The sequence below is a fragment of the Musa acuminata genome, chromosome BXJ1-9 (genome assembly GCF_036884655.1).
Source record: "Musa acuminata AAA Group cultivar baxijiao chromosome BXJ1-9, Cavendish_Baxijiao_AAA, whole genome shotgun sequence".
NCBI classification, from domain to species: Eukaryota; Viridiplantae; Streptophyta; class Magnoliopsida; order Zingiberales; family Musaceae; genus Musa; species Musa acuminata.
The window spans coordinates 49,309,327-49,325,659 of NC_088335.1; the positions used below are offsets into that span (position 1 = coordinate 49,309,327).

Here is a 16,333-nt window from a genome sequence, read left to right on the forward strand (position 1 = left end):
ACGTGAAGAATACATGCACTATCGACTAATTCACCAAATAGCCTTCTATGTATACGTCCCCGCTACTAAAGCTGGCCATTCTCAAATCATATTGCTCGTTCGAATCTTAATTTACGACAGCTCTCGAAAGAGAGTGCAGATCAGTTATCTTCTTGCCCTGGCTTCCTCTCATGCGTCGGCATCTGTTCCGAGTCCTCTCCAATACTTTTGTGTTGCTGACTGCGACTCCAATGGCAGGCATGGTTATCCTCGTAGCTAGCTACGTCTTTGTGTGTGTGCTTGGCGAACGAGGAATGTTAGTGCACAAGCAACTCGTGCATACATAAAAGGTTAGAACCGTGCAGGTCCAGGTTTCTGAACCATGCATGCTTGGCCAAGAGAAATTTCTTGGCAACTGGGCCATGCGGCAAAATCAAAAGGGTGGTCAGCAGTCACCTGAGAATTCTGAGAGCCTCAGTCTGTTCGTCCTGGCTCTTGTCGAGTGTTAACATCAACATCAGTCATGATGACGATTACTCTATCATCATGGCTGATGTCGATATGGTACTCCAACATTATTCATCAGCAATTTTGAGATTTAAAGATTTATTGTTTGATGTCGATAAGGAACTCCGATACTATTAATCGACGGTTTTGCGATGTAACATTATTCTGTATAGATTTTTTTGTTACCATCTCTTGTGACCACAACCATCCAAGCTTTTTCTCGGTGCTTATCGAAGTGAACACACGTTGTTCATGCACGTCGTATTGTACTAATTTTGACACAGCCAGCTCAATCGTTGACTTATAGTTTTTTGGATTTTCAACGTAAAAATTTTGATGTCTCACTTTGTAATTAATTTATCGTTCTACTATTTGTCCTGCTCTAGTTAATATTTACTTTTGATAATAAATTGATATTTTAAAGAGAAATTCATTTTAATGCACAAAGAGATACAATAATTATTCCATCATAATAATTTTAATACACAAAGTGAACACATGAAACTCATGTCTGCACGGAAGCACAAGGTTTGGCCGCCCGCCTTAATAGGGATAAGATAGTTCAATTTTGTTGTAGTTTGACAAGATTTGAGGTGACAAAGCTTGCAACAAAAGCATTGGAGCAGATAGGACAAACCAAGTTCTCATGTGTACGTCCCGACGGTCTCAGCTATATCTCCTGACTCTTAAAAGACATAGATAGGTTGGCTGCGTCAGTACTTTAAGCGTGGAAATTGACTGAATCATATGCCTGAGCCAAGAGCAAAAGCTGTGATTCAACACTTGTCCGGGCTTCGTAAGATTCAGCAGTCAACCTTTCAACTGTAGTAGTTCTTTCCAGAGTGCGGAAGCATTTCAGATTCTCTCTCTCTCTCTCTCTTACATGTTTATTTACTTGAATTCTCCGATATATGGATCGGTGTGTTGTGATCGGTTACTCTCTGTTGTTTTGCCTCTTTCATGGAATAACAACCACTTTCCATGCAGAAGCCTGCGACCTGGAAAGAAGAAAGTCGAGCAAACAAGGGAGTCAGAGCATATAAGGTTGGTTACCAAGCTGGTGAAAGTGTAGAGTCTGGTGCAGAAGATGAGCAACACAAATTGCTCTCATAACATGTAACATAAAAAGTATGGAACAATGTGTTTTTTATTCATAACATGTAACATGTAAAAGTAGATTCACAGAACAAGGAATGAGCCTATGGTAGCTCCTAACATCCCTCAAAAAATCAATAGATCACTGGTTGTTAGTACAGGTGAGAACAAACAGATACTATTAAGATCAATATAAGAGTTCCCCAAAAACACAAGTGTCAACTTAAATCATTCTATGATATACTAAATTATAAAAATACATAACGAAGGCGTTAAATCCAGCAAGAGTGGCATGTGGTCCGAAAATACAATTCACAATTCAATCAATTTCTTCTTCTCGAATCTAGCAATACAATTTTTTCACACAAATAAATCCATGCCAACACACACTAATACTCTGAACAAGCTAGATTCGACCAATGTGATGCACAAAACTAGATTCAATAGATGTGATGCGTGTCTAATTCATTAATCAAAATCAGTGTTGCCAAATTTTGTGTCCTTGTGTGTCGGCGGATGGCTTTGATCATGCTAAAGAAAGAGAGTGAGTAAATTCCCGAGAGAAACTATATTTGCGGACACAACAAACTCATGCACGCAAAGGAGTTGAATGCATGTGTCTGACCATAATGAGAAAAGAGAGGGCAAAGTCATGGTACAATTGAAAAAAATATAAAAGTCAAACTATGTCCAAGAAAAACAATGAAACGCAAAGATGAAAAAGATGCAAGAGAGAACCAATTCAAAACAAAGCTTAGAATGCATGTCATAAACCTGCATTCAATAAGTATGATTTTTTACTTAATAAACTAAGGAAGAGCGATGTTGTCAAATTTTGTGCTCAATAATGGTGTCAGCAAATGGTTTTGATCATGCTGCAGAAAGAGAGTTACTAAATTACCAAGAGAGACTAGATTTGTGGACACAACATAATGATGCACACAAAGAAGCAGGAGTTTGATCCATGTTTCTGATCATAATGAGAAGAAGGCAAAGTTATGGAATAATTAAAAATAAATATGGCAGCCAAACTATGTCCAAGAAAAACAATGAAACATATGGATGAGAAAGACGCAAAAGATAACTAATTCAAAACATATGCCAGTGGCAGCCAAGCTATGTCCAAGAAGCATGCCATAGACAGCTTCCTCAAGAAAGCCCTTTGAATTCTTTCATTTAATCAAAAGTCTAGAGAAATAACTAAAGACATTCATTAGCAGGAAAAGGAATATGACATTTTAGTGTATGCGTGGTCAGGTACCAAGGATAAGACTAAGTTAAATGAATTCTCAAAAAGGTTTAAAAAGGGAGAAATAAGAAGATATAAAGAAAGCTTTGTTCAGCTTATACAGTTTACTCTGTTGGTGTTTTCCACAAACAAACCAAAAAACCTACAAAGCAAAACTTTGGTTTTCAGAAAGGCAGAGAACAAAATATATTAAAAAAGCCAACTGAATTAACCAACTCACATCAGTTTATTTCAGAAATTTGTGACTGCATATTAGAAATGCCTATCTATGAAACTCACAACATAAAGAAACTATGGCCACCAAGTATCGAAAAGCAGCAAACATAGGAAAAGTAGCTGATTTTAGAAGGTCAAGATGGAGACTTTTGAGGCCCAAAGTCTGTAAACGAATAAGTAATTCCTGTGATTCTAGAACTACATAATTTATCTTGGCGATTCCAGTGGTTCTATGATTACACGAAGTCATAATGTCCATAAAGTTGTCTGAAGAAGGAAAAGAAATAAGTACAGTCACAAGAATTTTGGCTACTGTTGGACAAAATCTCAAAGTATGGTGCTTCAATTGAACCATTGATACTAGAATTTAGCATAACCATGATAACCCTTATAAAAACGGTCTACGTCTTATCCATTTTTCTATTAGATTATATAACTGAATGGGCTAAATAAATATAAGCAGCACATAGATGCCACTGTTAAGGTGCAACATTGTTACACAAATATACATTGAAAACATATTTGGTAACATAATGACTATTGAGACACACTTATATGTGATGCAGAAGCAAAAGTATACCAGTATTACTTCAATAGCAGCTTCATCAAGTAGTGCTGCAAAGTGTCAAAACCGGTAAATTCCCTTTCTATCTCCTAGTGCCTGAAGTAGTGCCTGCCATAATAAAGAATCCGTATGCAAGCTCTTGAGCAGAAGGAAAATCACAAAATGTAGAAGAAAAAGATAGGATTTATAAGAAATTATTGATAGAGAGATATGAGGGATTTTCATAGTTCTAACTGTTCCAATTGCAAGAGCAACGTCTTCCTTTGTATGGTGATCATCAATATGAATGTCCCCGTGGCTTTTACATTCAGATCAAACAATCCATGTAATGCCAATTGCTGCAATTTACACGACTAATTGTTCAGTGAAAACTTAAAGAAGAACCAGTTAGCTTAATGATTTTAAAAGGAAGCAACATATCTTACTAACCACAAAAAAATATATAAAGAAAGGTAAAAATCAGATTGCCAGACATGAAATAAGGTTCCTAGTGTCATTGTGCAGAATAAGAAACCTTAACTACCATATTCATAGCATATCTTAGCAAAAAGATTATACACCTAAAGCTTATGCCTTTGTTCAGTTCAAATTTATTGATTTCATAACCCAATCCTCCTAGTTGAAACTTCTATCATAAGCATCTTTAATTTGATTGCATTTTTGCTTAGAAATATCGACTTAAGTAGACAGGTGGTGTGCCTAAGCACTTGGACTTATGCCCCTAAAAATGAAATTGCAATTTTAAGGATTCAAGGTAATTAATTGCCATTATCATGCTGCTATATGCCTGCTTTCTTACTGTAACCATCAATAAGTCCCATTTCTGCGAAATATATGATCCGTTCATTGATTCTCTCAACTTGTCTAATATCAGAAATGACATAAATCTTGCACCTTGTGTGGTATCAACTTTTTGATGACAAACCCAATAGCAAAAGACTACTTACATCCAACATATGATCCAGAAAAGGAATCCCAGTATTGCAATTGGCAACACCAGAACCATCCAAGTTTATGTTTACATGAACACCCGTCTCCTTTATGACCCTTTTAACATCTCCAATGCGACACACTGTGAAACTCGACAATTTATTTTAGAAAATAAAAACAAGGTTTCAGTCAAGCAGATAACAAGAGGCATTTACTAGGAAACACATATGACTGTGTCCAATCCAACGAAAGCCACCCCACAATAACAGCAAAGATTTACCTTAGAGAGAGAAAACAGAAAAGTTGTCCATGGATATTCTTAAAGAATTTTATTTTCCTGTACAAAACCATTGAAAAAGCACAAGACATGGTTTCTCGACGAGGGTCAGAATGAACCAAATGTCGAAATTTGGGTTTCCATTGATTGACTAACCAAGAAATACGCTCCACTAAAAATAGAAATGCCAAAACCAATTTCCAATAAATTATCATAACAAGAGCAACTTGCATCCGAATGCCTCGATCGAAGCCGTTGCCCAAGCACGAACTTGTTCGTTCCAAAACAAGAAAGGACGCCATGAACCAATCGCAGATGCCAGCGACTCAACCGGGTAAAAATTTATGTCACGCAAAAACACGACGAAAAGAAGCAATCTTGGAAGAAAAGACCGCCAAGGGAGAGTAGGTACGTGATTTGGGCGTCGCGACGGGTGCGCTCTTCTCTTGCGATGACAGGACAGCAGCCATCGATGGCGGAGCTCGCCGGGACAATCGGAGAGACCAGACCCTGTGAAAAGTCGGATTGGGAGCCCCCGATTGGTAAGTCGGGAAACACCTAACCCTAGATTTTTCCAGGGTTTGGAGGAGACGAGTTGGGCGAAGGGAATTAGGGCTCAGACATTCCATGCGCTCTCGCAAGCGGCCCGTTCCCACCAAATTAAGTTGGTGCAGTACGCAACACAGCGCCTGCGTATATATATATATATATATATATATATATATATATATATATATATATATATATATATATATATATATATAATGCATGAAAGACAAAGAGACATTTCAGTTTAAAAGGCTCAATAGGTTAACAAATGTACATTTTTTCATAGGTAGGAGTACTTATGAATTGGCTTTCAATTGCAAGAATGTGTAGCATCACATACAAAGTCTTGATTACAAGGATGTTCTAATTACATGTTGCCTTTGGGTCCATTGTGTAGCCCCACTAAATGCATGCATGTATGTATAGACCCAAAGTATAGCTTGTAGCACTATTCCACAGATTTACATTACTGACTTGAGTGCTGGGCATCCTCTATCATATCTCTTGCTAGCATGTAAAAAAGTACACAAGAATGCTTTGACTGAGAAGAATGATTCAAGGAATGGTGAACTTACCTTCCCTACATCTTTAATAATAAACTTCTCTTCCTGGGATACTTGCATGACCAAGAGATCACCCCCTACACAAAAGATAGATAGTCGAAATCACATAAGAGAGAAATAATATAGCAAGGATAAATATCAAGATATGGCAGAAAATGTAACACCAGCAGATAACTGATCAAATCATTGTCTACTTTATTCCAAGTAGGGCAAAAAACACAAAAAACAGCCAACCAGGCTGAGCATGGTTGATATGAGGGAGTAAGAGATTGGGTCCCTGGGAGATAAAATTTCAGTTTTAATCAAGCTGCAAGTAATTTGTTCAAGATGTACTCACTTGTGCAACCCATTTGTGGAGGAATATTTGCTTTTCAAAATAATCACTGAAAAAGAAGAGGGGAACAAAAAAGAAGAAGATATTTTCTTTGCCTTTTCAGAGGAAGTTCCTAGCTAGGTTTCAATCTTTTTCCCCTCACGTTGATGGTGGACCACAGGAAATGTACAGTATGACCTAACAAAGTGTCCTGTTGTGGTGGATGCCATCATCAATGTGAGGAAAAAAGAAAAAGGAGAGAGAAAAATCAAAGCTCACACCCCTTTTTGAACTGAGACACAGCAGTTGCACCCAATTTGTTCTGCACACCAAAGGTTGGATTCAACAGGTTCCATCGTACACAAGATTTCAATGTCAACTAGTTAACTTCAACTAGTCCATTAATCTGTCTTTGATCAATGAAGCATACTGCATTTATCAATCCATAAACATCTATACTTGTTGCGATGCACATTCAACTTATTAAATGTATGGCTACACAAGGTGCTTAATAAGGATATGATATAGACGACAGATTCCTACACATTTTACCTAATCTTAAGTGCTTCTGTAGACCTTTGTATTAGCTCAACCATCCAACAAAAAACTAGTGTTAATTTAAAGCAAGATTTTCGTCAAAGACTTGAACCCATCTAGTCAAATTTTCCACACAATAGCAGATAGCATGCCACAAAATTATATACCCTATCACCTATTTTTATATCTAATCTGTGGGTTTTTATTGCACTTGACAAAGGAGTGTGACAAGCATTTCTCTTGTATTAAACATGTGTAAGCCTGTTGCCAAATTCAACCCATCAAAGTGGTGTAGAATTTATTCCATACTAAATTAATGCACACCTTCTAGGCCTCCAGTGCTCAATTATGAACTTGATTTCTTGAACATGAACAAACTAGATGGTCCTAGTGTTCACAAAACATGCTAATTATGTAAACAGTTGGAGAAGACACACATAAGTTACAGACCACCATTAAGCCATGACACTGATTGATGAGTTTGTGCACCAGTTGGCTAACTGATGGAACTTGTGCATGTGCTAAGTTGCTTCTTTGCAGAGTTGACTGAAAGCTGACAATTTATTGCACAAAATATTATATCTATATGTATAGGTAAGATTATAACTACAATAACTGATGTGATTATAGAACAATGAAAGGTTATGGCCATGTCGAAAGCAATTATCAGGACTACTGAAATATGGCATTTTTTTTTCCCAGAGCAGCTTCTTCTGAGCCCAACCAAGAAATGTAATTTTTTTTACCTGGCAAAAAATCTGGAATTTATACAACATTTTTGAGTTAATACATTTTATACAAAATTATAAGCAAGATACTAATACAAAAAAGACCTGTTTATTTATTTTGTTAATACAAAACAATATATCCCAAGGAAAAAAAATGCATTTATACCCATAAACAATATTTTGAAAGAAATATATGCATACGACTGAATTTTTGGGTGGGATAAAAAGGATGGAATCAGGTTTGCTATTTGGTCATCCACCCCACAGAAAATGAAAGAATCATTTAAGACTCTAATTAACATACTGTTATGGGTCAAAATCCAACCATCCACTCGGAGTCACGTTAATGTCATAAAAAATATCAGAAATCCAAAGGTCATCACACAGTTATTAAGGCCCTTTATGGCTTGAATAAATGGGTCCCTCAGCATTGAATTACACCCTAATTATATTGTCGAAATCAATCCATTTGGGACAGGTGAGGAGCCAACCACCTCTCCACCCCATTGTGCAGGGGCACCATGAAGGTGCTCGTTTATGGTGGTCGCTTTACAGAGTTGTGATCCGACTTAATTGCTTGCAGCTCTGTTCTTCGAGTATGACATGTACTTGACTTTTATCTCTCACATTTAAGATCCAGCCACATACGTCATGTATATAGAAATACTGTCACTGAGTGTTGCATGCATGAATAAAAATATAATCCAAGATGCTAACCGATTTTGGAATGCTATGTTCGATGAACTGCCATGTGTGATGGAACTGTTTTAATGACAAAAGCATTTTTGACAGTGAACAGCGAAAAGCCAAGTACGGATAATCACAAAATCCAATTATCAGAAAAATCAACTAAGTTTTCTAGTGAATCATTCAGCTAAGCAACATTTATTTAGGAACAAATATAATCCACAAGTTGGAATGCTATGTGCAACGGTTCTGTTTAAACGATAAAGAATTTCTGTCAGAGACACAGCAAAAGATGATCACAGGACACAACACCTTCGGATCAATGATCAGAAGAATCATGCGAATTTTATAGTAAATGATAGTACCGTGCAAAACTATTTTGCAACAAATTCCACAAGTTGGAATTCTGTGTGAAATGGATCAACCTGCTTACTAGATAGCATTTTTACAGCAAAAGATATTCATGGGACCCAAAGACATGCGACCAATGTTGAGAAGAATCATGAGAGATTTCTAGTAAATCATGGTGCTATTATGAATTTTATTTTAATCATTGCTATTATAAATGCCAAAGATGAGATATCAGATTATCAGAAACAACATACAGATAAGTGAAACACATATAAATCAAGTTTTACCTTTGTGTCATCTCTTCTACTACTGCAGCATTAGCGGTACTGTAATCGAATGAACCTGTCTCGAAATTTTAACAATTAAATCATTACACAAGAATGAAGTTAAATATCACAATAATAAAAGACTGCTAATTGATAAACAACAAATTGAGCAATAACATTGTCAACAACCTTTGCATTATGGTGATTGCAACCTCTGCTTTAAAGCCAAACTTTAAACATGATGAAACAAATATATTTGAACGATGATGACATTGAAAAAGTCTATCTCACATATTTATTTTATTATTTTGTACAATTAAACAACTCAATTCAACTTAGTGACAAAATTTCCCCTTGTCTTACTTAGTAGGACTCTCCCTTTTCCCAACTAAGACATGTCCGGTAAATTTGTGTCACGCGTTCTTTAGAAGAAAAGTTACTGTTTCATGATGATCAACATAAAATCCATTTGCATTTAGAACAGTTATTATCCGCTATATTGTCATTTATCATTGCAATAATTTTGTTTAAATTCCTTCTCAACCGTCTCATCTTATTGAAACAAAATTTCGCTGCTCACTCTATGTTGATGATCACCTTTGAACTACACGTTCTAAACACCAATTAGATCCAACCACCACCAAACTTAAATTTGTGCCGCCTTCATGGCCTAACTACCAGCACGGCCCCGATGATAACAACCATTATCATCATGTTTTATGATGGTTACAACCAATCAATGACGGCAGTAATTATGCTCATGCCACTATTACAACCATGAAATATTGTTAGTAACACACAACAATCTATTTTCTAAAACTCAAATGGCCTGACACCCAGACCACCCATTGGACAATGAGAATTATACCCAAAAACAAATGTTTGACTATTTTCATTGGACAGAAATCTTAGCGGTTAAAGGCACTGCCTTACCTTTCAAATCATAGGCAACTTTTAAATTTTAGTTACCACTGTACACCCTGTACCGTACAACTTTATGATTTTCTGCACTACAACCTTCTCTGTATCATTATGTTGAATGCTCGTAACACCTACAATTATTCCTAGACTACTTTGTTACCATGAATTGACGCAATAGTTTCACGCATCCAAGAAGTGAAACATCAGTTGGATGCAACTTCAATAAAAGGTTTCTGTTAGCGAGAGGACCACACATTCAAAAGGTATTGCACCAAGTATGCTTCACCAAACTTATCTGCTTCCCCTTCCAAGGATTCATCAACTGATGACAAAATCTACCATGTAATCAATAAACACCATTAATCAACAGGATCTGTGAGGCTTACCAAATGATGTCCTTTGTATCTTGCATTAATTGACACTCTTAATGAGTCCCCATACTCAGTCTTCCGGAAGCATTATTTATTAGAAAGGCGGCTTGTATTTTGTATGGCCCTGCAAACTCCTTCGGGACATTAGTTTCTTTTTTCTTCTCTCTTTTTTTCTCCTCAATTCTCCTAAATTCTCTTACCTTCTCCTTGTTTGGTGACTGGGGAGAGATCGTTGATGGCCTTAGATGTGAGCTTGTTGGCACAGATGCTAAAAGGTTACGAGGAAGGGGAGCAGAAGAGAGAGCTCGTCACCAGGGACTTGCTAGGCGGTGGCGGGGCAGTGCTGCGATCCGCCGAGGTGGATCTCGAGCTCAGAGTCCCAGCCGGTTGGGAGAGGCGGCTTGATCTATTGGTAGATTTCTCAAGCCCATCAATTGTCTTCTTTTCTCTTCCAAATCAGTTACTCGTTTGAATTTGAATTATTAAAGTTCTTTCTCTTGAAAATATTGAACTTCTATGTGGATTAGTTGTTTGTTTAGAGTATCCACAAAAAAATGGTAGGTTTTTCATTTTTAATCATCTCGCAGTCTTGATTTGGGTATTATGAAGAATCTCATTGTTTCTTCCATAAATCCTTTGTATAATTAAACATGAGCCAACTAACATAGGATTCTCCTTAATTCAGAGATCAAAGACCACAAACAAAGAATTCTTGTTCTTCGATCCGATCGTTGTAGATTAGTCCTCCGTATCTGCAACCTAATTATCTGTGCGACTCCATGTCAACCTAATCTTCTTATTTGATTCGATTTATCTATATTTATAAAAGAAATTTTCTTCTTGTAAACACCTAGGGTTTTACACAACGAAAAAGAAAGAAAGAAAGAAAGAAAATCTTTTCCCCTAATAATTCACACAAGAAATCTTGTAAATTGTTGTTGTTTTTTTTATTATAACTCCATTATACTTCCTGTCAAGAAAATTTGTGTTCCGAGCTATTCTTCTTTGTCATCCGACCCTAAATTCTCGATTCAATTGCAGTCGGGAAGGACGTACCTCCAGAAGCGCCACCATGATCCGGTGCCTATTCATCGCCACGACCCCAACCTCACACTCCCTCCGCGATCCTCCGCCACCCTCTTTCTGAAGCAGTGGGCGGCGGCGACACCCTTGGGTCACCGCAGCGTGTGCACCCTAGAGAAGGTGAAGTCCGCCCTCGAGCGCGCCGGCCGCGAAGAGCGGCCCCCTGCTGCCCGCCTCCCCGACAGCTCCCCGTCGCCGCCCTCCCGGTCGGTAGCCACCTCCTCCTCCTCCATGGCGGCCGACCGGGGCGTGGACGGCCGCGGCCCCGAGTCGCCGCCCGCGGCTATGGCGGTCGCCGGGTGCCCGGTCTGCCTCCTCTACGTGTTCGTCTCGGTGGTGGACCCGAGGTGCCCGAGGTGTGCCGCGCACGTGCCGGTCCAGAACGAGCCGAAGAAGCGACCCAAGTTTGACCTCAACTCCCCAACCCAAATCCTTGATGGAGTCGATGACCTGAATTAATACATATATGTGTATATATATATATAGTACATACAAACCATAATAATAATTATTATTATTATTATATATAGATTTAGATTCTAAATTCGATAGGAGGACGTTAAGATTTTTGGCATTCGAGATCGTATACCTTTTGCACCGTATAAATTGTTCTCCGTGTTTAACTTACTGTATTGTATGATAAAACATAGTGTAAGAAAATATTTAAATCACTTGTATATGATTTTTATCCTCTTTAATTACTTTGAGTTGGAATGCCTTTTCTTTTTGGCGTGATATAAGTTATAATCTTACACTTAATCTCGCAGTTGTTCCCTGCAAAATTTCTCACTAGTAAGAGCCCAAACTTACAACATCTGAGAGTACTGTGACACAGTCTTGTGGCCAGGGCTCATCGGAAACTGGATGCTCATCATCACCAGTCAGTCTCCTTTCTTCTTTTTAGCAGTAAGATGGAGTCACTCGAGATTATGTTCTGTGACCTATGATATTTAGTCTACACTGTTGTACGTGATAGAGTTGCCAAATCTTATAGTTAAATGGATTGATGTTGTCATTGTCAACTTGATAAACGTCAACTCCTTGTTTCTCTAGCTCGGAACGCATTGGCTTTTCAGATATAACCTGCATGTTTATCGGCCTTTGTTTGGTGTTCTTGCCTCTGGTTTGGTTAATCCCGTGAGATATGAACGCCTGTGGAACGTGAGAAGTTGGTGCTAATCAACTCCCACGACAAGGTCTCCATTGCGACCTCAGATGTGGATGCTGGAACTTTGGGAATCAAGAACGCAGCCAACAGGGACCTGCTGGTGGTCTCTTCTCGGTGGACTAGCAAAAAAGTGGAGAGGTAAAACTTTGACCTTCTTATGTTAGGAGGAGTTTCTTGTATAAAGTGATCGACGATCGAATGCAGTTTTGGCGGTGGCCATAGCTACAGATTCCGGAAGCTCATCCGCTGGATGATGCACCTCAACATGAATCCTTCCATCTGCTTTCACATCTCAGGCACGTGTTGGCACCTCCACGGTCAGTCTCTGAATTTAAATTAAGAGAGGAGGGGGAATGAGTGCTGAGGAACACGGAATATTATGTCAGCCAATCGGGAACGGGAGTGGACATCCTTGACGCCGACCGACGAAGATGTTGACCCGTGCCGACGTCGATGAATCTTATCCACACGAGGTTGAGAATATCATGTTCAGCGTAGATTTTTAGTTCCTTAATCATACACCAGGAATCCAGTTTTATGTATTAGAACATGGGTACTTGACGACCGTACACACGAGCTTTTCATACAGCAAGAAAGGAAGCGGGAGGCGGAAAGGATGATGGTGCTGAATCATGTCAGCTCGACCACCTTGGGTGTGTATTCTCTGTGGTCTCGTTCACCCTTTAAATCGTCCCATCTGTAGCTCGTTGGAGATGACAGTGATTAATCGATGCATTTGCTATCAGAGTCAGATCGGCATATGATGAATGCGTTGAATGTCAAAACTTGCGGATAAAACGTCTCCATATATATCGCCGTCGATGAGATCGATCGAAGATTTCGACGTGAATATGACACAACGGACAATTTAATGTCAATCAATCGAGAACAGCACGTCTAAGCAACCTAACTCTTCTTGGCCATTAAAGAAGAATCACTAGCTCTTTCGTAGGGTTCTTCGATCAGAGAGCTTTTTTAGTTTCTTGAGAAGAATCACATCAGTGAGAAGCACAAGTATGTTGCTCGTTTGGCCTTCGATGCCTCGCTTAACTGCAACTTAAAGAACATATTTGCTAGAGAGGAACTAAGTATGTACACCCGAGGAAGCTAGACACATCGTCCCAACCAGTGCTACAAGGAAACCCTTCCATCTTTTGCTCTCGCATTCCTCTGTCGCCTACCTGGTTTTGGAGATCACGTCGATGATTCGTCGGAAACGATCGACGTCGCATGGGATCCTCAGCACCCCCTGCTGATGATGCCCCAACTGCTGCGCGCTCAAGTCGAGCAGCGCCGCCATGCACGGATCCCTGAAGAGCCTCACGTTCACCACAAACCTCTGCACCGGTCCATCGTCTTCTCCCACGAGCACTGGGACATGACCTCGCGGGACTTTACCCTCCACGCACTCGTCACGGGCTCCGGCCAACCGCTCGTACGCTGCGGCGGCATCCTTCTCTTTCCTTCTCCAAAACATTCTTCCCCGCTGTCTGAGAACTTGATGCAACTGGAGCTCAAGTTCTCGAGCTTGGAGCGTGGCCTTAATACAACCCATGATCAAATAGCAATAGATATTATATATAGAAAGAGAGAGCATTAGGAGAGGGAGAGGAAGACCGCTGTTCGTTGACCACATCGGTAGGTATCGTTGTCATGGTCTTCTTTGCACCGCAATTGTTTTCTGATCTGCAGCTCGAGTCAGAACACATCGATTATAAAGTAACTGGTCTGCTATTGCAGTATTAAACTTCTTGCTCGGAGTCCACTACTGTTGGAACATGCTGTCAAAGATTTGCGAACAGTCACCATCAAGCTTTGAATTGTTCGACGGCAGGTGACAAGGCAAAGAATATTATTGTATTCCTCTGGGCTAACTTTACGTAGTATTAGTCTTTCCGAAGGATTCCATGATCACGTGAAGCAAAAGAATAAGATGGTATTTTGACGAGCGTTGTCGTTGGTTTTGTGTTTTGAGCGAAGCTTTCCGCTTTCTCCTACTTGCATCATAATTCAAATCCATCATCACTTTAGCATTCTTTTCACTGAAGGAATCGAGATGAGTTGTCTGACCTCATAATCTTATGAATGATGTGTAAGTTGGATGGTGGAAGATTGTTGAGATCCATCACCACAACTTGTGTGTGTGTGTGTGTTTACAGATATGTATGGTCATCTGAAGGTCTTTTATATATACGTGTTCTCGAAAGAAGATGAGTGTAGATTTGATGGATCGAACAGAGGCTTTGGTGGAGGTTCATCTGATCCAAAAGGTTCAGAGATGCCCGATGTCATGAGAGATTGACGTTTGTGGGCATCAACCACAAGAAATCTACTCATCGTTGAAATCTCTTACTGCAATTTCCACAGAAGTCGATCCAAGCAAGGAGAAACAGGCAAAAGAAAGCGGAAACCCGATCGGAAGAGGCATAAAGAATGTCACGGTCATGAATTAATAAGCTATGTATTCATCACTGTGAATGAAGCTAATGATCCCAACCTACTCATTCTATCGAAGACTCTTCACTGAGAAACTTCCACAAGATGTAGAGTCAAATTTCTGGTGCTGTGGTTTTTTGGTTTCATGATGTTCTTTACGGTGGACTTTGAATGTTATTAGGAACCTTAGCTAACATGCAAGAGTCATTTATTTCGGTGTCGCACTCAAGATGTTGACTTTGAATGCTATTAGGAACAAAAGTCACCAAAGGAAGGGATACAAAGAAAAGGACGATATTCCTATGGGCTCAGCCAGCACCAACGATAAACCCACCTTGTAAGAAATCTTGATGCTGCAGTACTGTTGTTTGTGGACCCTCGAGATATGGATATCACTTGTATGTTTATCTGCGATGGAGAATGTCTCTGGAATTTTGCCTTCTTCAAAAAGAAATAAGCACATCTCTTTCTTCCAAAAAAAAAAATAGAGTTTATCTTTTGATGAGACTTATGGCCGTGTCATATTATACTCTAAAGGTAGAAGAAGACTTAAGTCTTCTTTTAAAAATTTTTTATTTTCACTTTAAACCTCAGAAATTTTCCTTTTTTCTTGTTCTGTCTGAAGAACTCCTTTCTGCCTAGTGTTATATATCACATAAATTTAGCGGGAGTTATATGAATAATATACCTTTTAATTTCAAAAAATCGAGATATATTGTATTTGATAAAAATAATAGAAGATAAGAGCAATTGAAGAAGTTTTATTGAAGAAATGAAAAAGCTTAAATACATTAGCATGTCCCTATCCTATTTATACAAATTAGGAGGAAGAATTTCTCTCAACAAAATGGAGGATTTTCCTCAGCGCGGCGTTGATCGCTGGCGGAAGGCAAGGGCGAAGCTTTGCTTTTCTCAACGGCATTGGTCGCTGGTCGAAGGCGAGAGCGAAGCTTCGCTTTTCTCACTGCTCTGTACGTACACTTCATCAGAAACTGTTCTTCTGCCTTATTCCAGTTAAATAGCCGCATGCTTCTGCCTACGAAAACCTGCTCTGGGATATATCTGAGATTGAGGAAGTCTTATTTTATTGCTTTCCATTAGTTTGAAGCACAGAATGGATTGCTCAAACAACTGTGCCAACTTTCTAAAATCTATTGTGTCGTTGCAGCAGTTGAGGATTTGCATCATTAAATGAACTCGCATTCACTTGTTTACGGAGACTCAAACTTTGTCTCTATGAAGCTGTTCAAGATCTTATTCCATTCGACATGGTGATACTACCAGGAGATCATGAAATCTTAGGACTTGTGCCCACAGAACATACAGGTTATCTCTCTCTCTCTACATATATATATATGTATATATATAGTTTTCGCTTGATTGTCGAACTTGAAGCTGAACATGATGAAAGATATGAGATCCAAATGTTCCTTCTTGCTCAGCTATAGTTACATTTGAAATGGACATTGCAAACTGCAGATCACCTGGCTTTGTCGATCGATCCGATCAGTCGTCGAAAATGATCGACGTCGCATTGGATTC

The 16,333-nt window shown here is 39.0% G+C and overlaps 2 protein-coding genes and 1 long non-coding RNA gene across 5 annotated transcripts; 1 reads left to right on the forward strand and 2 right to left on the reverse strand.

Annotated features, from left to right (window-relative positions):
• Window positions 1–937: 937 nt before the first annotated feature.
• Window positions 938–11,299, reverse strand: LOC108953779 (uncharacterized). 3 transcript variants are annotated; one of them, XR_010479978.1, is made up of 8 exons: window positions 11,161–11,299; window positions 8,834–8,888; window positions 5,943–6,007; window positions 5,231–5,507; window positions 4,559–4,683; window positions 3,846–3,949; window positions 3,627–3,719; window positions 938–1,484 (listed from the first exon to the last, which is right to left on the reverse strand). It is a non-coding gene; the product is annotated as an uncharacterized LOC108953779 (long non-coding RNA). The 3 variants fall into 3 exon arrangements; XR_010479976.1 differs by lacking the exon at window positions 4,559–4,683; XR_010479975.1 differs by lacking the exons at window positions 4,559–4,683; window positions 5,231–5,507.
• On the forward strand, window positions 9,989–11,894 carry LOC103999569 (uncharacterized). The gene is made up of 2 exons (XM_009421355.3): window positions 9,989–10,516; window positions 11,146–11,894. The coding sequence occupies exons 1-2, from the start codon at window positions 10,340–10,342 to the stop codon at window positions 11,644–11,646; spliced, it is 678 nt and encodes a 225-aa protein (XP_009419630.2). The 5' UTR covers window positions 9,989–10,339; the 3' UTR covers window positions 11,647–11,894.
• Window positions 11,895–13,532: 1,638 nt separating this feature from the next.
• Window positions 13,533–13,910, reverse strand: LOC135594169 (auxin-responsive protein SAUR72-like). The gene has a single exon (XM_065084580.1). It carries the CDS (start codon window positions 13,908–13,910, stop codon window positions 13,533–13,535), a length of 378 nt encoding a protein of 125 aa, XP_064940652.1.
• Window positions 13,911–16,333: the final 2,423 nt, after the last annotated feature.

What these genes read in the sequence shown, in the direction of transcription:
- LOC135594169 (XM_065084580.1), bottom strand. Translation starts at nt 13,910, where the DNA reads ATGGGTTGTATTAAGGCCACGCTCCAAGCTCGAGAACTTGAGCTCCAG.
- LOC103999569 (XM_009421355.3), top strand. Translation starts at nt 10,340, where the DNA reads ATGGCCTTAGATGTGAGCTTGTTGGCACAGATGCTAAAAGGTTACGAG. An exon ending in AGAGGCGGCTTGATCTATTG is followed by an intron (nt 10,517 to 11,145) that starts GTAGATTTCTCA and finishes ATTCAATTGCAG; the next exon opens with TCGGGAAGGACGTACCTCCA.